The 24573-nt window shown below is 40.5% G+C and overlaps 1 protein-coding gene across 1 annotated transcript in view; it reads left to right on the forward strand.

The window, feature by feature from the left end:
* The window catches only part of TBC1D5 (TBC1 domain family member 5), a 350320-nt gene that overhangs the window by 277072 nt on the left and 48675 nt on the right, over positions 1-24573 (forward strand). The window contains exons 18-19 of the mRNA XM_068404675.1: positions 9537-9799; positions 20456-20619. Coding sequence (XP_068260776.1) covers positions 9537-9799; positions 20456-20619 — 427 coding nt within the window. The remainder of the gene's footprint in view (positions 1-9536; positions 9800-20455; positions 20620-24573) is intronic.

Here is a 24573-nt window from a genome sequence, read left to right on the forward strand (position 1 = left end):
GAAAAAGAAAATATTCACCACCCTGAGATCCAGCGGCGTCCCGCTTCCTACTTGGAAGATGGCGGTGAGGGTCCCACGTGTTGAAGTGATCCAGCCTCTTTTATAGAGTTTTTCGGCAGAGTCATGTGACTGGGAGCCGTCAGTCAACAGTTCGCACCAATCACAGGTCCGAAGGCGGGACATGTCCGGTTCCTGCGCCGTAGGATTGGCCCCTTGCCAGGCTGTCACCGGAGACACGCATCCGGAGGAGGGTGGAGGGCGGGCGCCTAGCTTATTGCGCCATCTTACGTTGCCAGGCTCAGGCATTCCAGGCAGCCGCCATAAGATGTCGCCCGAGCACGTGGTTTACGATTTCTGAGACAATGCTAAAAAGGAAGGGCCAGATTCCCACACCACCCCGTGGCTCAGAAATCATCAACATATAGTCAGTAGTTCGATGCCAGGGGGTGTAGAAAAGTTCGATTCCAGGGGGTGTAGAAAAGTTAGGACAGAAAAAGATAACAGGTTAAAAGAAGGAAAAGGGAAGAGACAAGGAAATGTAGAAAGGTAAGGATAGAAAAAGATAATAGGTTTTGAAGAAAGACAAGGGAAGAGTAAAGCATACAAGGAGATAAAGATAAGTCCAATGACTTGTGATTGGTATCATTCTAATAAACAGAATGAGTCACCTCTTCTTCTTTACAGAAGTCTAACAACAACAATATCATCAATAATGATAAATAGCTTTTGATAAAGTTATAGTGCAACTATAACATGTAAACAAAATGAGAAAAAGTTATACAGTGTAAACACATTTCCATTATCATCAATTTTCAGGAAACAATTACAGTCATTTAACTTTGGCACAAACTCCTTCTTCTGTTAGCAGGTAATCGAGAACCAGCCAATCTTGATTGGCTCTCGAGCACCGCTGATTGGTTCATTGGTGTTTCAGGTTGCGGGTCCATAATACTCAATAATTCGTTGGGGATCATATAATTTGATTCCCAATTCTTAGCTGCCAATTTTTAGAAGTATGGAGCATATCATCCCAATATACCATACCCCAGCCCAATTTTTTTTGGTAGTATTTTGAATGCATGGTGCCCGCAAAACCAATAATGACCTTTCAGGGTTCGCATCCCATTTGCAAAGGACTTGGCCATGATCTGGCAGGGCGGTAGTCCTTTGACTCAGATGGTTCCCAGGCCAAAGGGGTTCCCTGTCACACCACAGTTAATGCAATTAATTTAATTCCATCCCCATTTGCATTACCATGCTCCTGCTCATTGTTTCCAAACACAATTTGTACCTAATATTTCCCCAAAGTGAGTGTAATCAGTGGGGGACCAGAAAATCTTCTCCCACCAGGGACTGATTGTAGCACCCTCCCTTTTGGGTGTAACTAATACAATAGTGACCAGGAGCAGGGTGTTGCATAGGCCAAGATGAGGGTGATTCTTTTCACAATCCACTCATGAGCAAGAGAAATGGAGATCCACAATCAACTTTCAGACCAAATGGTCCGCCACACACCCAGCAATTAATAAGCTTAAAAGCTTGAGTAACCAATTTTCCCAACAACAAGAACTCATTTTCCCCATGTTAAACCTGAGAACAAGGAAGCAAGGTTCTCGCCGAGTAGGCTTTGAACAGTATAGACAAGACAACATACAACTGCCCAAAACAATTTGTCAATAGTGATAAAGGCACATAGCAAAAATTATTAAGGCTATACAATTTAAAACTATACATTCAATCAAAACTTCCATTAAATGTTTCTTTCTTCTTCTGCTTCTCTGAACTTCTATCTTCCGACCTGCAAAGGAACAGAAAAAGAAACTTCTCGGTCCTATTAGTGAAAGGACCGGGTGAGGTTTTGGTTAACCATTGTCTGGTGGAATAAGCTGGGGTCTTGGGAGTGAGCAAAACCATTCTTTTAAGGCTTGGGTTATGCTTTCCCCAGCGACAGGCCAGCCCCGAGCCTGAGCCTTACAGTAAAGATCCTTGGCTCCCATATGTCCTCGTCTGATATGCAGCCACTCCAATAATCTCTCCCAATTTTCTATTACTGGTTCATTTTGTAAGGGAGCTGGACGAGACAATTCACCTGCTCCACCATTCCATCGACCAGCCAGACCATCACCGCCCTGATGAGAGGCCACCCAGGCTATGGCAAAATTCCCTCGTTTGGCAATTCTTAAAATGTCCTGCCACTTTTCCTTTTGCCATACCGGTATCCGGTTGACTTCCCACCCATTTTTCTCCCAGAAAGGAAGCCACTCGGTGCACTCCTTGGAGACAGTGAGAGAGCCAGTGTAGATGTAGACAGGAGAAGAAGATTGAGCCTCATGTTGGAAAACACTCCAAACGGCAATTAATTCACCCACTTGTGCACTACCTTCACCTTCTCTTATGATTTTCTCATCAGTCTGGGCTTGTAAGGCAGCGGCCCGATATTTCCACACTTTTCCCTCACGTTTGGCTGAGGCATCAGTAAACCAGGCATTCAGTAATTGTTTGGAAAAAGGAGGCGCTACTTGTATGACAGGAGGTGGGAGGTTATTCTCACGACTTGGAAAGAATTCCTCCTGTATAGCTAATTTTTTAGGTGTGCCTTCTGTTACATTAAAGATACCACAATAATGTTCAATTTGTGCATACCATTTCCGCACAGATGCTCGTTGTGCCACCCCGTCAGGGGGTGGGGTCCCTGCTAAAATTGGTTTTATTACCTTAAAGGGGCCTCTGAGAATGATTGGTTGCTGGCGAATGGTGCGCTCGGCCTCTCGTAGCGCTAAGCTTACCACAAATAATCCCTTTTCCCATACTGTATAACGTTTCTCTGCGTCTTTAAAACTACGAGAATAAAAGCCAACAGGTCTCGGGGGTCCCTCTGGTCCCTTTTGCCAGAAGTGAAGTGATAGTCCAGATTCAGCAAACCCCCATTCAATTTGGATGGGATCGGTAGGATGAATTGGACCTAAGGCTTGGTGACTAGAAGCCTCAAATATCAGTAGTTGTAAAGCTTCCTCATGGACAGGGGTCCACTCCCAAGAGACACCTTTCCGTAACAAATTATGCAACGGCCTAGCTATTATGGAAAAATAAGGGATATGTTTTCGCCAAAATACCAAAGTTCCTAGTGCTTGCTGCAGTTCTCGTTTTGAGGTAGGTAATTTTACCTGGTCTAAGGCTAGCAGAGTATCATCTGGAATGCACATGGTTCCTCCTTTCCACCAGATTCCCAGAAATTTAACTTCATTTGCAGGCAATTGAACCTTTTCAGGTGGGACTTGCAATCCCAACCCTTCCAGGTGTGCGATAATTGCTGATTGCATCCTGCCCACAGATTCAATTTGGTCTCCCCCTATTAGCACATCATCAATGTATTGATAAGTTTTGACATTCTCTTCCAGAGGGATTTGTTCCAACTCCCTGGCCAGGGCATGGTGTGCCAGAGTTGGGGAGTGTTTAAACCCTTGAGGTAACCTTGTAAATGTATATTGCTGTCCTTCCCAAGTGAAGGCAAAGCGAGCCTGATCCTCTGCTTGGAGAGGAACCATGAAAAACATATCTTTAACATCAATAGTTGCCAAAATAGGGTGGGCTTGCTCCTGAATGGTACTAATGAGTTCAGGAATGTTAGGCACAGCAGCAGTTAGGGGTCCTGTATTGGCATTCAATCGACGATAATCAATCGTCAGTCGCCATTTCCCATTTGGTTTTCGCACTGGCCATACTGGAGAGTTGTAAGGCGAGTGCGTGGGAACTATAATTCCTTGTTCCCGCAATTCTGTCAAAACAAGGGCTATGCCCTCTCTGGCTCCCAGGGGTAGAGAATATGGTTTCACATTAGTCACTGTAGATGGGGGAAGGGGAGGGGCTGGAATCAGGAGTCTCAAATTTAGTTTGGCAACTCCAAATATCCAGTTACCTCCCTTATTGTCTGTCCACTTACGGCCCTTTAAGACATCCATTCCCAATAGATTTGAAGGGAATTCTCCCATTACCATTTCTACAGTAATCGGTGTGTCTTCCCCAGGGAGTCTGAGAGAGGTTCGCACTAACGTCTGTGCCTTAACATTCCCGAATGCATCTGACACCATCAGGGATTTTTTTGAAGGTTTTAGTCCACATCGATGGGCATCATCCTCCTGTATAGCAGAGATTTGAGCACCAGTGTCCACTACAAAAGGAATAGGTATTTGTTTAGGTCCCACCACACAATATGAAATCAAATCACCTCGAGGGGTGAGGGTGAGCTGTCTAATGTGCATCCACCCTTCGCCCATCCGCTCATGGGAGACGGGCGAAGGAACTAGTTTTCCTCCCTTCTGGGGGAAGATTTAAAAACTACCTCCTGCTCCACCCAAGGTGGGGCAGAGGGAATTTCGCACCTTCCCCCAGGGACACTAGCTGGTGGTTTTTCTGGTGGTTTAATCACCCATCCCTCATCAGTGGTAATTACTTTCGTGCCTCTCTCTGACCACCCTAGTACCATTTTCTCCAACTGTTCTGTATTAAGCCCATTCATACACTTCAGGGGTATTCCCTTATGTTTTCCTATCAACCACAATGCTTTCCTGTGAGATATAGTATCTTTCTTTAAATTTATCAGGTTTGGGCGAGAGGGCCTCGCTAGAGGACACTTTGCCTCCATACGCCTCACATTTTTAGGTCCTGATTTCACTGGACCATATTTCCACCCATAGTTAATCAATTCTTGAGCTACTTCCCTCCATGTCCACACTTTTTGTCCTGGGATACAGCGATCCGGGGTTACAGCTCTGGTTAAAGCAGCTGTCACCCGTGCACTCTGAGGGGTATTTCTGATAGTACCTTGCAATTGAATTCCTAAGGGTTTCAATGAATCAGGCAAACCTCTAACCAGGGGAGTCATCCTCTCAGGATCTACCGGTATCATCATTGGGGATTCCTGCCTAAGCTTCAATTCCCGATCATACATCATTTGCAAACAAGCCGCCTTGTGCACATTCTCCACAAGCTGGTCCACCGAGCCTGTAAGCGCAAGAGGATCTCCCCTCTCCAAGGGATTCAAACCTCCAGCCCAATAAGCTGCTCGCTGAGTGAGAGACCAAGGGGCTCTATTATCACCAGTAGTCAAAAACACTCCAGGTCCCCAATATCCCTCAGCTTCTCTTTCACTCAACAGAATCTGATCACCACCAGTCAACGACACTCTCCACACATACTCTGTCTCAGACTCCTTTGGACTGCGTGAAAAATCCCTTTTCAACTTAGCCAATTCAGTTGCTGTGTACGGCACCTCCTTAGTAACCATTTTAGGATTATGGTCCTCACTATCCTCATAAGCATATTCGACCTTAACCAGCGGTCGAAGGGGTTGCGTAGGACCCTGCGGTAAATCACATCGTGTCCCCGCTTCCTCTGGTTCCCCCTTGCGGTACAAACCATCCCCTTTGTGATCATCACCAGGGGACGGGGCTGCATCAGCTGCCTGTGCACGACTCCGTCGCCCTCTGCAGTCACAAGCACGTAAGTTCTCCACAAAAGCCTCCTGCAAACACCTTACGTTCTCCCGCTCATTCTCTACTTCATCCTGCAGAGTTTTAACCCTTTCCTCCAATTCACAGTTTCTTTCCTCTAAAGTTACCAACCGATCTTGCAACAACCGCACCAAAAGCTCTTTTGCCTGGGGCGTCTGTGCCGAGTCCTCCAACTCCTGCTCTTGCGTTACATCAAATGCACTCAGAATTGCACCCATTCTCTCTAGGTTATTGATACCTTCCGAAAACTCAAGGATCCTGCCGACTACGCCAATTTATAAATGTCGGGTTCCGGAGTTAAGGTCCGCCTCTAAAGCAAATCTAGAAATAAAATGCAGACAGCCCCCCCGTCCGCCCCCCCCCGAGAGAGAGAGAAGGAGAGAGAGAGAGAGACCCGCCTAATTAGTCAAAAAAAGGAGCAAATCTAGAAATAAAATGCAGACAATCCCCGTCCCCTGCTCCCCGAGAGAGAGAGAGAGAGAGAGAGAGACCCGCCTAATTAGTAATTCCAGTGCAGCCCACGTGCGGCGTGCCTGGTTCAATGCAGACAGCCCGCGCGCAGGGCCCGCCAAAAATATAAATAATTCCAGTGCAACCCACGTGCGGCGTGCCTGGTTCAATGCGAACACCCGGTATGCTTAACCTGCCTGCAGGTAAAGCACCCCCAAAAAATCCTGACCCGAAATATTAAAGATTCGTGATCCTTGAGTTCAGACAAAGCACAACCGAGGCACGGTATCAACAAACTTGGCTCTGACTTTATTAGGTCCAACACTGAGGCAACTCAATATTCAAGGAAAAGAAAGAGAGAGAGATAAAAGAAAGAAAGAAACAGAGAAAACAGTTGAAAGAGAAAGAAAAAGAAAATATTCACCACCCTGAGATCCAGCGGCGTCCCGCTTCCTACTTGGAAGATGGCGGTGAGGGTCCCACGTGTTGAAGTGATCCAGCCTCTTTTATAGAGTTTTTCGGCAGAGTCATGTGACTGGGAGCCGTCAGTCAACAGTTCGCACCAATCACAGGTCCGAAGGCGGGACATGTCCGGTTCCTGCGCCGTAGGATTGGCCCCTTGCCAGGCTGTCACCGGAGACACGCATCCGGAGGAGGGTGGAGGGCGGGCGCCTAGCTTATTGCGCCATCTTACGTTGCCAGGCTCAGGCATTCCAGGCAGCCGCCATAAGATGTCGCCCGAGCACGTGGTTTACGATTTCTGAGACAATGCTAAAAAGGAAGGGCCAGATTCCCACACGCCTCTTGACAAGAACTTTAGATAGCATCATTATTTATTTTTCACGTATGTGTACATGTTCTGAGCTGATCATTAGCAGTGTCAATTCATAGCAGAGCCAAATCACACATAGGCATTAGGAGCTGCGATAACTATCCTTTCTAATTCTCAATTAATTGTAAAACATTATTTCACACTATTGTTGAAAGCATTTTTTCAATGGGACGTAACAGCTTAAATAAGATTTTTTTAGTGTTTATTGTTCCTGTAAAGTGAAGTTTCTCAAAAAGTCTCACTCCAACCATCTGAAAAATGCAAATAAACTAACTTCTCCTGATTTACATATATGTCAAAGCAGCAAATTAAACAGTGTAGAAGGAAAACTGATCCATTTTATTAAGCAAATATAGCTGAAAAGAAAGAAACAAGAAAGAAAGAAGCTAGTGGACACAAATACACAAGCCTCTGTATAAGCTTTGTCTCCTGCATGTGTGGACCATCATGATTCCAATGATGCAGTTAGCTCAAAGCATCCAGTGGCTTTGTTGCTTGGGTAGACTGTCAGAAAAAAGATTTACTTCCAGTAAATATCATTTTTTGTGCGAAGTCAAGGGTTTTTTTACTGATTGTCAAGGCTCTAGACCTAGAGACAACACAAACCTAGGGCTCAATGTGCAAGCCATTATCTTCTTTCTAAGGTGATGTTTCAGGTGAGTGAGTGATATATCCCACCGCAATCTTGGTGATGAGTTTCAGTAGACAGAGGGAAAAAATATGCCGAATATACTAAAGTCTGGATTCTGAATCTCAACCAAATTATTACTGGTATGACCCCCGAAATCAGTGATGCAATTAGATTAATTGCAAACTGTTCATAACTGATTGATATCTGCTAAGTCAGCATTTGGCATTTCTTCATCCACCTTCAAAGCTGCAATCTTCATTTTCTTTCCGGAATGGAGAAGACATTAAACAAAAAGCCCTGTGCTGACTCTTCTGATGCCACATACATGTGATGGAATACAACAAAATCCCCTTTTTTTCCTTAAGTGTCTCTGCAATACCTTAGGAAACTGATTAATAACTGAATCTGCTAGGTAGTAGCAGAGTAAAATTTAATAGTAATAAACATTTTACCATGTCCTCCTCTTTAAAATCATTAGGACCTATTCAGTTTGCTTTTGATACCACTTGGGACTCCTGCAAGAGTATTTTATAGTTCTGAAGATGCTCCCTTTGTAGTGACTTTGTCAGTCATTCTCAGGTGGCTACAGAAGGACTTTTTGTAATATTGGCAGCAATCAGCAAAATGGGGAAGCACAGAAACATCCTGTAATCGTTATTCAGCAATCATTCCTTTCCAGCTTCCATAAACTGGGAAGGAGCACTTTGTCCCAGTCTCTGCACTGCTATTCCTCCTAAAAAATGCTTCCTGCTGCCTTTCTTCATCACCAGTACATGACAGAAGGGCCCCATACAGCTTGGGGCTATATCTCATGAGTGTGCAGGCTCACATACTTTCTTCTGCTTTCTCTCATTTTAACTGTATCTATTCTGAGTCTAAACAACTCAGCTGCTGTTATTTTCTGGATGTGTTCTATATGTGTGCACGCGTTTATATTGTGTATTCTAAAAAAACACATATCTGGAGACAAATAGGGAAATTATATGAAAAGCAAAATCAAAATTACTTTTCCAGGTGCCTGCGCAAGTTACAAGTCACCCATATTAATTCATTTGTAATTTATTTTTAGTTAAACTTCCCCAAAACATTGCAAAACTATTTTTCCCCAGTACAATGATTGTATTGTTTTTAGTTATATGTATTTCTTCAAATTTTTTAAAGACAGCTATTTATATCAATCACTGAAGTACAGATCAGTAAAATAAAACCTCGGAGCAGAAAGGTCTCTGTGATTGTGATATATTTCTGTGAAGGGTATTTCAAGCATTAATTGTATAAAACAGAAAAATATTGCATGAACAAACAGGAATGGCTTTGCTGATCCCTGGGTTATGGGAACACTTCTACTGGGAATTAGAAGCTGCTTTGCCTCTTTATTTTAGACAGATTAAATGGTTTGACAATTTCCTCATTCTTAATGTTGCATATAACTGAAGTGAATTAAATAGCCACTGTAGTTAAAAATAAAAAGTAACAATGATAAGGATCATGATCCATTATATGTGTTATATCCTGAAGCCATTCTTCAGCCAAAATCACTTGAAATCAGGATTCCCGTGAAAAAGCACTTGGCTTGAAATGGCTGGGCTGGGCAGAAGGTGAAGTAAAAGCAAGAGATACGAACTCTGCCAACCTAAAAACACAGTCTAGTGTTAGTTTTGCTTGTTGAAAGAAATGTTTGGGTTTGAGTTATTTTAAACATTTAAGAGAATTTTATATAGCAGAAGTATAGCAGTCTTTGAATAAGAAGCTCAAAAAAAAACAGTTTTATGAAATTTTCAATGCTTTAGAGTCTGGATTGCTTTTTGTCGTGTTTTCATTTTTTTCATTTAAAAAGGCAAATTAAGAAAATTGGTTGCTTTGTTTGAGGCGAGTCTGCATTTTTCAGGAAGACGGGGCCAAAAAAATTTGTCCACTAGTGGTTGGGAAAAACTCGCACCACATGCAGTCCCTGTGGGTCCTGTGTATATTCTAGTGAGACTGTGGTAAAACACCCTCTTTGTAATGCTCTTGGATGCTTTTCCCCTCGTTTTTGGAGAACACTTGTATGCATTGCTGTGTCTGTCCAAACCATTGGCAAGGATGTGATGATTTCTCCTCTTGTTTTTTGCAGCGCCAGTGCTAAGGCTGCCCCACTGAACATTAACAAAGTCTCCAACAGCTTACTGAATTTTGGCCGAAAGCTCATTGCTCCGGCTATGGCTTCAGGCGGGGCTGTGGGTGCTCCTCCTGGTGGGAGCGGCTGTCCTCCCCCTGCAATGCCCATCAGAAGCGCAGTGGAAGCCCCCCAGCACCACCACCACCACCAGCACCACCACCAGGCGCAGCAGCAGAGGATGATGAAGTCTGAAAGCATGCCGGTGCAGCTGGGCAAAGGTAAAGATGAAACGTGTGGCAGTGCCGTGACAGAAGGAAGCTTCGTCATACACCATAAGACCAGAAGAAAGTCTTTTTGTTGATTTTATATCGATTTGGAGGGAACAGAAAAAACAGACTTTTATTAAGCAGGGTGTCTATGCTAAGTACAACAGCATATTTGCAACATAAGAAAAATTAGGTGTTATCTCAAGAATGTACAAATACTATAGGAAGTTTTGAACCTTTAAAAAAATCTGAACGCAAAATGACATCAGACAAACCAACAAACTACATCGTTACCGTAAACATTAGCCAATTAATTTTTCAGTCTTTTAAATGCAACATATTTTTAACTGTAAGACTAATTTCATGTAGGGTTTTTTGGTCATTGGCACAAATCCCACGCAAAACAATATTAGCTAAATACAAGTGAAGGAAGTGAGATCAATGACAGAGTAATTCTTAATAAACAAAATCTTATTCCCTTTAGAATGTGTGGAGCTTATTTGAGAAGTTATTTGAACAACAACATGTATTTGCCTTTTAATAATTTGTGATGGCCCTCTACACTTTCTCTGTTTAGTAAATACTACTTCTTTTTCTTGAGCTCTTTTTTTTATATTTCTCAAGGACAATTTATTGAAACAACAAAGTCACAAGCTCAGCTTCGGTAGTTGTTTCCTATACTCTACCATGCTCAAGGTATGTTGCTGCGTTTCATCTTCAAACAGCCTATGGCAGTATGTTCTTTGCAAGGAGTATGTATAGTGATGTGGTATCTGCTGCTTCTAGCAACTCATCCTAGATAATGATTATAAGTTTGAGGGCTGGTGCTAGTTGCCCTGAACCATTACGTAGGATTCATAGAATCATAGAATGGTTTGGGTTGGAAGGGACCTTAAAAATCATCTAGTTCCAACCCCCCTGCCATAGGCAGGGATGCCTTTCCTCTAGACTAGGTTGCTCAAAGCCTCATCCAGCCTGGCCTTAAACACTCCCAGGGAGGGGGCATCCACAGCTTCTCTGGGTAACCTGTTCCAGCGTCTCACCACCCTCACAGCAAAGAATTTCTTCCTAATATCTAATCTAAATCTACCCTCTTCCAGTTTAAAACCGTTCCCCCTCATCCTGTCACTACTTGCCCTTGTAAAAAGCCCCTCTCCCACTTTCCTGTAGGCCCCCTTCAGGTACTGGAAGGCTGCTATAAGGTCTCCCCGCAGCCTTCTCCAGGCTGAACAACCCCAACTCTCTCAGCCTGTCTTCATATTTTTCACCAGATTTGAAAGTGTAAGAGAAGGGAGATAACACTTTGTAGCTCAAGTTGGTGTCCTTTCAAGGTGGATTGCATCCCCAGCAGACACAGAGGGAGGAGAATTGAAAAGTACAACCATTCTCCTGAAGCAAAGAGGTGCAGGCTCTGTAAGGGCCACTGCAGCTGCTTGCCAAAATCCAGATACACAGCTTCTCTCAGAATCCTCGAACAATCTCAGACACTGCTCCAGCGAGGTTTTTGCAATGCAAAACATGAAACTGAAATGCAGTGAATCCTTGATGCAAATCCTGTTCATGTCAATGGACATAAAATTAGGTGTGGCACGAAATTATTTCCACAATTTTGAAGATGCTCTTTTGTTTGCTTTTTAAAAAAAGTTTTCCATAGTTCCCTTATCACATGGTTCTTTTTTTTACCTTTTAGGTTGAAAGGTGGTCCTCAGGTGGTTATTTTCTTTTCCCTGCTTAATATGAAAAAATTTTAAAATTTGAAGCAACTTCTGTAGGTGAAGTGACTTGTAGCTTAATCTTCAAATAGCTGGTCAAGGACAACCCTGTTTACGCTTGTATATGCCAACTAACATGTTGCGTCATCCAGAAATGCACCTGACACTGTACATAAAGAATTAGGATTAAAAATTGTAGTTATGTTTGGTCATTGTCATGTACAAGCTGTGCACATATTTCTGTATCAACAAGAATATGGAGATTTGGTAAAGTTATCAAGAAATTATGTGAATTGATGATGCAGGGCACAAAGAATTTTCATGGTAAGAGGAAGCAAAACCTACTGCAGCACTTCTGTACCTGCAGCTTCCTCTCACCCTGTTCTGTCTATCCATACTTGGTACAACACTTCCAGAAGCAGTAAAAAAGGCAACAAAATGTAAATATTTTTTTTATTGGTTGAGGTGACAGTGAGTTTTGTTCTACATATTAGTGCCATGCTTGTTCCAGACTTGTACAGTTATCAGTATGTTGCCTGTAGTTGGACAGAAATTGTGCATGGCAGCAGTCAACTATGTTTGCAAATGCTGTAATCTATATTTTTAAAGAGAAGCCCAACTGGCAATGGAAATATAAAGTCTCTTAGAGGCTGCCTGGTGGATTCTCTCTTTACTAAGTTTAGATGTAGGAATAGCTTAGCAAAAAAAAATCCCTATTTTCAATGACGCTGTGGCAGAGACAGGTTAAAAAGACCCTTTTGAAGATACCTTTGTAAACAAAGCAGCACCATCTCCATCATGCCTTAAAAGTGAGAATAAGCTTCTTCAGTTCTGTGCAGAAGGAGAGAATCACCACCTCAAGAAAGTGCTGTACAGCGTCTCCAGTGGGATGAGGGCATTACCCACAGCTCTGAGAAGTTGTGGGTACTTCTATCCCAGGCATTAGGATTTAGGATATATCCATACCCTGAGAATGTCTCATTCCACTCTTTCTGTTCGTGCTGAACTTTTTAAGTGCCTTTTTACCTTCTGCACTGCTTTTTTTCTCAAACTCTGGATTCTACTCTAACTTTTGAGTATCTGAAAGCTACTTGGCATTGTCTGTAACTATAAGGCTCCCAAGTTATGGACTAGCTGTCACTAATTGTCTTATGTTCCTATTCTTCACTGTGTTTTCAGCTCTCCTCAACCTCCTGGAGCCTGGGTATTTAGCTGAGGTAGGCAGAGGCATGGATTTAGGATTTAAATGGATAGGCATTTGCACTCCCAGTTGATTTCACACTCACGGATGCTCAGTTGGATGGTATAGCAGACCAAAGCGCTGTAGATCTGACAGGCATCAAATCAGTAATGGAAGTTACCCGTTTTTCTCATATCGTATTAGTCCTTTCAGGTTTTGAATGCTCAAGTAGTGCTGGTAACTTAAGTTAATATGTAGAAGGTTATAAGTTTGAATAGATTTAATTAATTGCCTGCTCTACTTTTTTATTAAGTGTGAAGAAGTCCTTGGTAACAAAATATCTTGCAGGACTGGCAAAATAATCCTATCCCAGCTTTAACAGCTCTGTTTAGACAGTGTTATCACTCACAAACCAACAGTGACAGGTGTCATTCATGCTGCCAGCTCCAGGTGTGGCTTGTGCTGTGCTCTAGATGAGGGATGGTTGGTTTACATAATCAATAGTAATTATTTCTCACTCCGAAGTTTTGGTGCTTGCTGAATTTCTCTGAAAAAGGATTCATATAATTTAGATAATGTAAATGGAAAAACAGCGGACTAATATTAAAAAAATCCATAATTGCAAGCCTGTAATTCCAAATGAGTCTTCAACATCACAAATCACAGTTGAACAAAATATCCAGACACCTAACTGGAAATTCAGTTCCTCCTAATAATATATTAATCCCATTCAGCCTGTCCTCAGCACAGAAGAAGATTGGGTATCATTACTGATTACTTATGCAAGGTAGCCTGCTAATAGAAAAGGGATGAAAATACTCTCTTGATCCTACACAATGAAGGAATTCATTGGCACAAAGGTTAAATTCAAATCTTGAGTTCATTGGATTGTCAGTTGAGTTTGTTGTCTTGAAAGACAAAAATATTGATACTGAAAAAGTCTGGAAAAAAAGCAGAATTGTTGCCCTTTGCGTTCCACTGGATTCTTGAGCATTCAGAAACTGGATATTCTTTGATTACTAATGGCAATCTGTTGCCAGGAAAAAAAAAGCATTTCTCTTTCGCTTCTTCCCTGATAGGGCCAGATACAGTTTTCCTTCTAGGTCCTTTCACCCTGAAACCCAAAAGGCTTTTGATTTGAATGCCACTTTATCACAAGGACACATTAGAGGACTACTTTGAAGATTAAGTTCTGCCAAAACCGTGATCAGCTATTTAAAGAGTTTCCAGGGTACTGTTTGTTTTTATGAGTTGATACTTTTGCAGTATTTGTTGTAACACGAACAGAATTTCCACAGTCACCGAATATGCCCTAAAGAAATGACCTCCATAGTTAGAATTATTTATGAACTATGTCTAGAAAATGAGTAAGCTTTTTCAGAAGAAAAAAGAAGCGGTCCTTACTGATAGCAGAACTGAATAAAAATGAAAGACATAAAATACTGATTAACAAATGCTTTTATCCTTTTTTAAAAAAATATAAATATACATATTCTTAAGTAATTATGAAATTTCATTGACAGTAAGAATACGATGCTCCCAAAGTAGCAGAATGACTCTGTCAGTGTGAAGTGCCAGAAACAAAATGGTTTTGATTGTTTATTTTAGTTCAGATTTTGTTATGATCAGTCTTAAAAACACTGCTTTTTTGCACATATCTGAACGCAGCACATACATAACGCACTGATCATTAAAACTTCCCATTTGCTTTTGCAGCTTTCTTACAATGTCATTTGTGTTCGAAGCAGGGTCTTCCAGCTCAAAAAAAAACCACCAAACTGCAGCTCTTTACTTCAGCGACTCGCTTTTCTTGGGGACCCCTCCTAACACTGTTGTTTGTTGGCAGGCGAGGTGGGCGCAGGCAGCGACGCGGGGCTGCGGGGCCCTGCGCAGCGTCCCCCGGCCCTCCCAGGTACAGCTCCTGTGGCCGCAGCCGCTCTGTCTGGGCCTGGACAGCCTGACCCCCGCGGGTTTTTCCATGCGTGGCACCTCCATCCACTGCCATTGTCCGTCCGCCAAGTGGCACTGTTGTGTTGAGAGAAAAAAGCAGCTTCATTTTGTCACTCCCCGCCTGTGCTGTGTGTGGCCCTTCAGTTGCATTCGCTGGACGCCAGCATCCATCTTCATTAAGAACGTGTATTTGCCTTGTACTTTGTAGGCCGTTTCACACTTTGTCATGTGGGGCGATTGGACCATCAATGTCTCTTTCAGTTGTGTTACTTGCCTGTTGAGCAAGGTATGAGCATATTTGAGGCAGGTGTTTTGAGCTAAGCGTCTCCTTTGATGCACTTGACTAAAGAGGAGCTTACCTGCCCCCACCTGAAATAATAAGCGTACGGATTTGTGTGATGAGATGGCTTGAATAAATTGTAAAAGTGCTGGAAGCCTTTGTTCCAATTTCAGTGTAGGAGAAAAAGGGAAGCTAATTTATCTGAGGCTTAAAAGTTTTATAAAACTCACATCATTCTTTTCGCAAATTTTAATACTCTACATCCTGACTATGGCAAATAGAGAGTAACAGATGAGCAGATCTGAATGGTTTTGAATTATAGATCATGTCTTACTTCTGTTCTGCTTGGTATCTTTGTCCTGGCTCTCCTTGCAACTATAAAAGCTATTCTTTTGCTCTGTAGGAGCCAAACAGAGAATGAGCTATCAGTTTTGTATGCCTTCTGTGCATCTTCCTCTGACTTTTCCTTTAGTGTTTTAGTAGAGACCTCCAAAGTTCATGATTATCTCCCCTATAACTTAACTCAAACTTAGTAAGACCTGCAACTTGCTTTTCTTTCATTGTAAGTCATCTTCACTCCTCTCATCATCATCTTTTACTTTATTATAAGTCCTTATTATTTGATCACGTTACATTTAAAATTTCCTTCTTCTTTTCAAGACATTGCATGTCTCCACCCTCTGCCCTGCCAGCAATACCAACGGTTTGATCCCTTTTCCCACTGCCACATCTGTATATTTTCAAAATGGTTTTGAGACAGCACATTTGTAACCCTGGGGTCATCCCAGTATCTTTAGCAACAGGCAAATAGTGAGCCAGTTAGAAGCCAGCACATGGAGGTATCACTGCTCCTTTTTGCCTCAGAAGTGCGTGTATTTTTAGTGCATGGAATCCTGTGCGTCGTTACTGTGAACTATTTATGCATTTTAGTGTGCGCATATATATATATATATTTGAGAGATCCTACACAGTAATGTGTTCTGACTACTGCTTACGTCAGGGATCCTTAGCTATTTGTTCCGTGTGCCTCATAAGCATTTGATTCCATGCTTGGGGTTTCTTCAGCCTATTTCATACAGGTTTTAGGACCTTCTGGTATACACTTAGATGGTCAGAGATTAGATTTCTCTAGTCTTCTTTTAAGGAGGCATAATCTATTTATCTGAGATTGATAGAACAAGCAGAGGAAAATGAGAGTTTTGATTCAGTGACATTCTCAGGTTGCTGATTAAGCTGCTAAAGAAGAAGGAGATGAGTTTGGTTAGTTATTAACTGTAGTTTATTGCGTGACTTTATACATTTTGATTCTACCTGGAGGGTCAGAGTTCTGGGTGGGTTTTTTTTTTTGCTTTTTTTTTTTCCTGAGGAATAATCCAAAATCAGAAATTCTCTCAAATTACCTTCTTGTTAAGCTATTGAGTGAGGAGAATGTACAGCACTGCTTACTAAGAAAGATGCAGAATCAGTAAGACACACAACAGAGAAGATACAAATGGCATTTTGTGTAATCCTTCCAAGATCCTGAAATCTCTGAATTGGTGCTACAGTATTATTTCCATAGTTATGTGAGGGTTGTTAATGCCTCAGAAATCGGTGCACACATAATACATCTGAAAGACTTCAAAAACATCATGGTGACTTCAGTTAGCTGTCCTTGCAGTAGCTCCACTAAACTTCTGTGTTGGGAAAATGATAGGTGGCTTTTTTGTCACATTAGGGAAAACATGTATGATTGGTGTGACTTGTCTCCGCTTTCTTGTTTACAGTTGTAAAAATGATGACTCCTCTGGAAATTGGAAAAGCCTATTACAATCCAACAACTCTGCTTTATGACTTGCAACACACTGTAATTTTTCATAAGTACCATTCTTTCTGTCTTACTTAATTCTTAATCGCATCCCCAAATAATCCATGTCACAGTGCTGTTCACAGGGTTGGAGTCAGAATAAAAATTTAGTGTTTCCTGATGATAATTTTCTCAGATTTGCTTATTCATGCAGAAGGATCACGTGCATCCTAAGCTTTCTTCTTACCTGGGTATAAAACATACAGAAATAGTATTTTTATCACTTCTGTTTTACTGCATCTCTATCTCAGTTTCATTACATCTTGTATTGCTTTTATTTTTCATCTTCGTTGTTTTTTATAGTCCATAAGAATCAGATTAGGCAAAGTTCTTAGTGTTATTTGAGCAAATTCCCTTTTAGGACAGTTGTATCGTTTTGTCCACAAAATCCAAGCTATACTTATTTCTCCTCTTGTTTGGTTATGCAAGTGGTTGCATATTCCATTCCTCTAAATTGTGATCCATCTTTTGAAGTGTAGCTGTTTAGTTAGCAAAGCTGTGGCATAAGATAGTTCTCTGTGTCTTCAATTTCCTGTTATATTTTGGACTTTTTTTCCTTAGAGCTGAAAGACAGAATATATATAAAAAAACAACCTTACAAATCATTTTTCCATCATTTTACCAAGCTGTATTATTTCGTGTGCATGGGTTCCTCAAATATATTTAAAGTGTCCTTCTCTCAATGTTATCCATGAAAATTTACCACATTATCTGCTTATTTGCAGGTCAAGTGGGTTAAGCGCAGGCCATGCAGTGGAGGAGTATGTGAAAAACATTCATTGCTCCTTGTTTAACATTTTGGGGCGGGGGGGGTTCATTTTTTTAATCTTGATCCTATGTGGAAGATATCTTCTTACTACTAAGATGGGAAAGAGAGCCCATATAGTCTTGAGTTATACATAATAAAATATTTTTTCATTGTACTTTACCCTGTCCACCAAATAGATTTTTTTTATGTTTAGCATTTATATTGCTTGCTCTGGCTTAGCTGTGTGAATTTACTTGATAAATGCTTTATTTGCTAAAATATGTAATTTCACCTGTTCCAAAACGATTTTTAAGTTTTACCTACTGTAAAACCACGCTTCCATTGTAAATTGCCACTATGAAATGCATGAAAAGTCTCCTTCTTACATAAAGGCAACTGTAAGCATAATGGTGTTGCCAAGTGACATGATTTTGTACTAAAATTAGAGATCTTCTAAAAACTTCCTTGCCACTGAATTATTTCTGCTGTTTACCATGCAGCATTTTCTCCTTTTCCACCTCCAGAATTATTTACAGAATTAGAGATTCTTGTTCACCTGATTAATGTGTATCCTATTTCTCTATAAGATGTGAAGGCAAAAGTTAAGTGAGATCTACACCCTCCATCTCTTGCATTTTAAGGAAGCTGTTCAGACTAAGTGGTAGGTGGTGAGTGACTAGAGGAGAGCTGGGAAGAAATAGAACAGTGCAGTTCAATGAAGTTGGTGGGAAGGAAAGAATATATAAAGGAAAAAGTGGGAATAAGGAAGTTGCAGAAGCAGAAGAGGCAATGTGGAGGGATCTGAAGAAGAGGAGGAGGCAGAGAGAGGAAGGTCCACAGGAGTATGAGAAGCAGGAGATAAAACGTAGGAGAGTCATGGGAGAGATGAGCAAAATAAGACAGCAGAGAATAAAGGAGAAGGTGGGAAGCAGTTTATATGCCAGTTTTCTTCCAGAAAACATTGAGAATATTAAACCCAGATCCTTTCCTGGGTTTTGTCCTTTTTGGTCTGTTTCGTCACATGTGGTGGTTTTTTCTTTGCTAGTTCGATCTCTTTGCATTTAGCAGTCTTCTTGCTAAGAGGACATTTTAAATAGAACTGTATTTATTCCCTTAAGAAAATGTGAATTGCTGGTTTCATGTGGCTGCGGCTGTGCAATATATGCTGCATAGGTCAAACACCGCCGAGAACTTGGCTCAGGCTTTGTCTCCATGCGGCAGGTGGCCAAGCATGGCACCACTGACTTCCACACCGCTTCGAAGACAGTTAGATCTTAAATGACTGAATTAAGTTAAGGTGTTTCTGTGTGAGTAGGTTTTTGCTAGTTGCTTCCTTTTGTTTAAAATGTTTGATCTCAACAGGACTCATCTCCTTTTGTATCTAAACCTGAATTTCTTTCTGTGTTTTCTGCAGCCTTTTCTGCCTCTGTTTTCTACCATTTCTTTGTCTTTTAGTTTTCTTTTATTTCTCTAGAAACCTGTATCATGGGGGAAGACCACAGTGCATAATGAAGGGGAGACTAACCCACTCCGGAAAAGGAGTTAGTTTTGTATTTTCAGAATGGGTAGTGCATCCACAATGACAAAACACTAAATACATTGTAAGGTCTGTGCAACAATAAGTGGCATATCTGAGAGTAAAACTGGCATAGAGGGTGGGAGCAGCTCAGAGCAAAGGACGAACCACTGACACCTGCAGGGGAGGTGGTTTAAAATTCTATCACAGCCTTGCAAAGGAGATGAAGTTGCACCCATGACATCTGAGTGATTTCGTTTCAGTGGATCATTCTTGACGCTACAGAAGGTAGCATGAAAAGCACACACACACAAAAAAAAAGGAAAGGAAAAAAGGAGAACACAAACACTCATCAGAATAGCTGACAAAACAAGAAAAGGGAAGAATTTCTTTTAAATTAAAAAGATGTAGTTTTACGTGCTATTTTATATTTCAGAAAGGAAAATTCTAGAACTGCATTGTGTCACGCTGGGTAGACTTCCTCGTAAACCTAACTGCAAGGGTTTTTAAAACTAGCATCTGTCCTAATGCAACATTTTCTTAATGAAAGTGAATGTAAACTGACATATTAATTGTTCATTTCTTCTGGAGCTCATCGAAATAAACTTTTAAGTTAAATATTTCAAAACACTTTGTGAGCCTGAACTGGAAGAAATGGTCCTTATCAAACACTGCCTGCCTGTATACAGTGTCATGGTGAAACAACCCAGGCATCTAACCAGATGTCTTTGCTAAGGCAGTGGACAACACTAGATTCTTTTGAAAAGCTGCATGAAATGACAATAAGTAACTACTGAGTAGACTTCATTGAAATGTTTGTTAGGTGGAGATGGCCTTAAAATTTGAAGCATGAGAACTTACATTCTTTCCTGAACTTAACTTACTTTTTCCTCTTTTAAGTCTAGATACTGTCAGCTAGATGTTCAGTGTCCAAACCATTCTTGGACTCTGACATTCTTGTTCTTAGCTTTCTTTGCCAAGTTTTATAGTTTATTTGTTGAAAGAAAAAGGATTTCCTTTGCAGTGTTGATGACGTCAGATTTTTTTTTTTTGTTATGAGGTGGTACTTTTGCTCACTATGCCGTACAGAGAAGATCATCAGTCTATGGACATAATAGAGTATATATACTGAGATAGTATTTATATATAGATATATATATTGTTTAGCATGTATATACACACTATATATAGTGTGCTTGTGTATATATCTATATATACACTAAGATTTTGGTTTTTTCTCTCATACCAAAATTAAGTTCCATGTATGTCAGAATAGTCCTTCAATCTCACAGTGCATGCTGACACATTTCCACATTTCATTCTGTGTTGAGCTATCTCTGAATCTCAGTAAATGTCAATTAAGACAAGGAAATACTTACAGAGAAAAGAAACCGCCCCTTGATTAATTCTTTTGTTACTTTATACTTGCTTTACAGGCCAAAGTTCAAAAAACATCAGCTCATCCCCAAGCATAGAGAGCTTGCCTGGAGGACGTGAATTTACAGGGTCTCCACCTTTATCTGCATCAAAAAAGGATTCCTTCTTCAGTACAATCTCCCGCTCCCGCTCCCAAAGCAAAACTATGAGCAGAAAAGAATCGGTGAGTTCTTTAACTTTTTAAGCTATTCTAATGTCACACTGCATTACTTGTTAGAGCCAATCATTTCTCTCACTCATTAAGCACTTGCACTTGAAAATGTTTCCCTAAGCACACATTAACGGCAAAAGCAGAAATAAGCTATTTCAACTGTTTCTGTTGAGTGACATCTCCATTATGGCTTCCATCCCATAATCCTACCTAAAATGAAACTGTGAAAGTGCCTGTTGCCCCTGAGAAAGAATAGAAAACTCCCATTAAGTTTATTTGCTTTGTTAGACTTTTGGTATAGTCCTGAAGTTAATAAACAGTTCAGTGGGGAGCACGAATGCTCAGCAGATCCGAACGTGTCCATCTGTTGTCCCTTAAATTCCTTAATACATCAGAGGTTTCCCAGTGTCTGTAGCATCTGTAGTCTGCAGTCACAGTTCTATTTCTTGCACAGCCCTGACCTTCCATTTGGACACAAGATACTGTTATTTAAACAAATTGTATTCATCCAGGAAAAACGGCTCTTATCATGGGTGTGTTCCAAAGAAATTCTCATCCCATCAAAGATATTTTAGGAGCTCTACTTTGGTAAACCTCATATGCCATGGAGCAGGAGGATTCTCCTTTATTTTATATACACGTTTCCTATTGTCTTTCTGCTGATTAGTAACCAGCTACGTAGTAGATGGAAAAAGTTGTATTTTTTGTAAGCTGAGGACATAGTAGTTTTCTCCATTCCATTTTCACAAATGTATACTCATATAACTTCCTATTGATTTCAATACATAGGAATTGTAATAGCAGTATTTCCGTATTACAGCATTCTTCAAGTATTCGGTTTAATTTGAACATCTCAACGTTTTTGTCTTTAAACAGCAGAATCTTTATTGTCATATCATATTTTAATTTTGATATTTAAAATGTTTGATGAAACACACAAGTGCACAACTTTGTTCGGTTTTTGTTCACTCAAAGAGAGGGTTTAATTCTTGTTCCACATGCTTTATGTTGCTTAAAGAAAAGCCGTGTTTTGTGGTCAGTCAACAAAAAGATATAATTTTGTTTTGTGTCCATTTAAGACTTATTGAATTGAATTTAAAGCTAAAACAACAACTTAACAGCTCTCTGCTTGTCCTCATGAGTTGAAAAAAAATAAATATACCAATATTGACTTTTGATTTTTTATGTGGTTTAACAAGATCTAAATCTAGCTTTCATTTGCAACTATTGTTCAAGCCAGAACTTCAGTTTTTTGCACTAGTAGAGTTTAAGAATAATTCCTCTTAGCTCTCTAAGAGGAGACATAGAAGAATTTTCCAATATAGTATTCATACTCAATTAGAATCCATCAATGATTAACATATTTTTCAGGTAAATAATTTCCCAAATTTCTGATATTTTATTAATATTTTTTTCAAGGATTTTGAACAAAGAAGTATTCATTGAAACAGATTTGTAGTCCTTATGATAATTTTCTGTGGATTGGTAATCACGATAAACTAAGCAGAGCATAAATTTTCAAAAGAATTCTTTGAACTGTTATATATTCTTTATATTGTCGCATTTTATGGTTAAACAGTTAGAAAAGGTTTTAGGCTTTGAAAATCTATTTCCTTATGTTCAGTTTTTGACTGACCTTTAATATAGGGAAAAGGAATTTGTAGGGGCTCCAAGAGGAAAAAGTTTGTTTAAATCTGCTCAAGACGATGTTTGGTTTTTGTTTTCCTTTAAATTTCACGATACCTGGTTTTGCATGTAGAGAAGAAAACCCCAAAGAGTTCATCCTAACATCCCAAAATAGTTGCATCAAAATACTCCAGTCTCATAGTTGTTTCATTTACAGCTGTTTTCTGGAGGCAAAAGATGACTTGAAAACATAACGGGTTCTCATCTTTGTTTTATTTATAAAACTGAACTGGTTTACATTTTTACATTTGTCTGTAATAATTATACAGATTAGGCTGTTAAGGAAATTACCTTTGTTGGAACATGGCCATACATGAATCACTTTATAAGAAGACGCTTTTCATATCAGTCATTCTTAATGTAACAGATGAAAGAGAATCCATTTCCCCTTTGTCTTTATACTTCGAATTAATGCCTTTCCCAAGCAAAGCAGAAATGGAATGCATATATAAAAATACGTCCTTCAACATGGAGTTAAAAAAAAGTTATTTTCACAGACCAGAGGACATTACTGTAACATTGTCATGGAATGAACAGGAATGTCATCATCACAGGTCGCACCTGGAGAACTGTGTCCAGTTCTGGGCTCTCCAGTACAAGAGAGACTTGGACATAGTGGAGAGAGGCAGGGAAGGGCCACCAAGATGATGAAGGGACTGAAGCATCTCTCCTGTGACGAAAGGCTGAGAGACCTGGGACTGTTCAGCCTGGAGAAGAGAAGGCTCAGGGGGATCTCATCAATGTATATAAATACCTGAAGGGAGGGTGCAAAGAGGACAGAACCCAGCTCTTTTCAGTGGTGCCCAGTGACAGGCCCAGAGGCTACAGGTGCAAACTGAAATACAGGAAGATGCATCTGAACATCAGGAAACACTTTTTCACTGTGAGGGTTGCCCATGGAGGTTGTGGAATCTCCATCCTTGCAGATATTCAAAAGCTGCCTGGACATGGTCCTGGGCAACTGGCTGTAGGTGGCCCTGCTTGAGCAGGGAGACGGACAAGATGACCCTCGGAGGTCCCTTCCAACTTCAACCGTTCTGTGATCCTGTGACAGGATAAACTGGAATGTGACTTGTCTAAATTCTTTCTTTCCTAAAGCCTGTCCAACAATCTGGACTTTCTCTGGGAGAGTTGTAATCAAGATCAATACTTAACCTGATTCATTGCCTCCAGGATTAGGATGTCTCCATTTCTCATGTTAAGGACTTCTTAAGGTAGCAGCATTTGCATTATATTTAGTCTTCTAGACCTTTTTTTCCTCTCAAATCCAAAGATTGATGACTTTTTTACTGCTGTTGTCAGAAACAGATGTCCCCTGTTTTATTTAGTTAAGGAAGGGAATATACAGCCTCAGGGCTGAATGCACAGTATCAGATCATTTTTTGGCAACCTGTGGCAGCCTGACGTTTTTCATGTTACTATTGAGTGGCACTCAGCTATATGTTAACGTGAGGCCCACCAAATGTGTTTGAAAGTCTGTTTTGTGCTCATCAGTGAGATGGTTCCCTACCTCTCTATATAGCTTACAGCTTTCTGACAAGAATAACTTAGGCTGCAGTTTCTGGAGCTGTTCTCCCATAAACAAGAACAGGAACATTTCATATATAATGTACTCCAGTGCCTGTTATCTTCTGGCTGGGTTAGTCTTGCTGCAATAAAGTCCTAGAAAATTTTCCTCTCATAGCCTGCCTACTGCCCTCTCCTCTTCAGCAGAGCTGGGAAATTGGGTGCATTTGTGATCCGTTCATTTCTCATTATGTTTCATTTGCATTTCCAGCAACCATTAAGGATGGTCTACCACTCATTTTGGCAAATAGCAAAGCTGCTTAGACGTTGATTCTGGCAAATATGGTTGTCTGGTCTCAGTTTCTGGCAGAATATTCTGTAAATTGCTTTCAGCCATAGAGATGCGCCAGAGAGGGAACTTTGAGTCAAGCAATATAAACATTTTAAAACTTTAACAAAACAAAAGCAGGAGAAAAATTATTTTGACTGAAAATAAAGTTTTTATTTGGAGAAACTGCATATTTTAATAATATACAGTTATTTCTACATAAAAGGTTTCAAATGAAGAAAAATCAAATGATCCATTTGGAAAATATGTTAGTTTAAAAATTCCCGAAAAGGAAACATTTCTAAGGAAAATTTGGAGCAGTTTATTTTCTTTACTAAAATAATTTACAAACATGCTCAATCAGAATCCTCATTTCTTAGCAAAAAAAATTCCTGACACAAGAGTGTCATGCACCATGCTGGTTTTGATTGCATAGACTTTTTAAT

The sequence above is a fragment of the Nyctibius grandis genome, chromosome 7 (genome assembly GCF_013368605.1).
Source record: "Nyctibius grandis isolate bNycGra1 chromosome 7, bNycGra1.pri, whole genome shotgun sequence".
In the NCBI taxonomy this organism is placed as follows: Eukaryota; Metazoa; Chordata; class Aves; order Nyctibiiformes; family Nyctibiidae; genus Nyctibius; species Nyctibius grandis.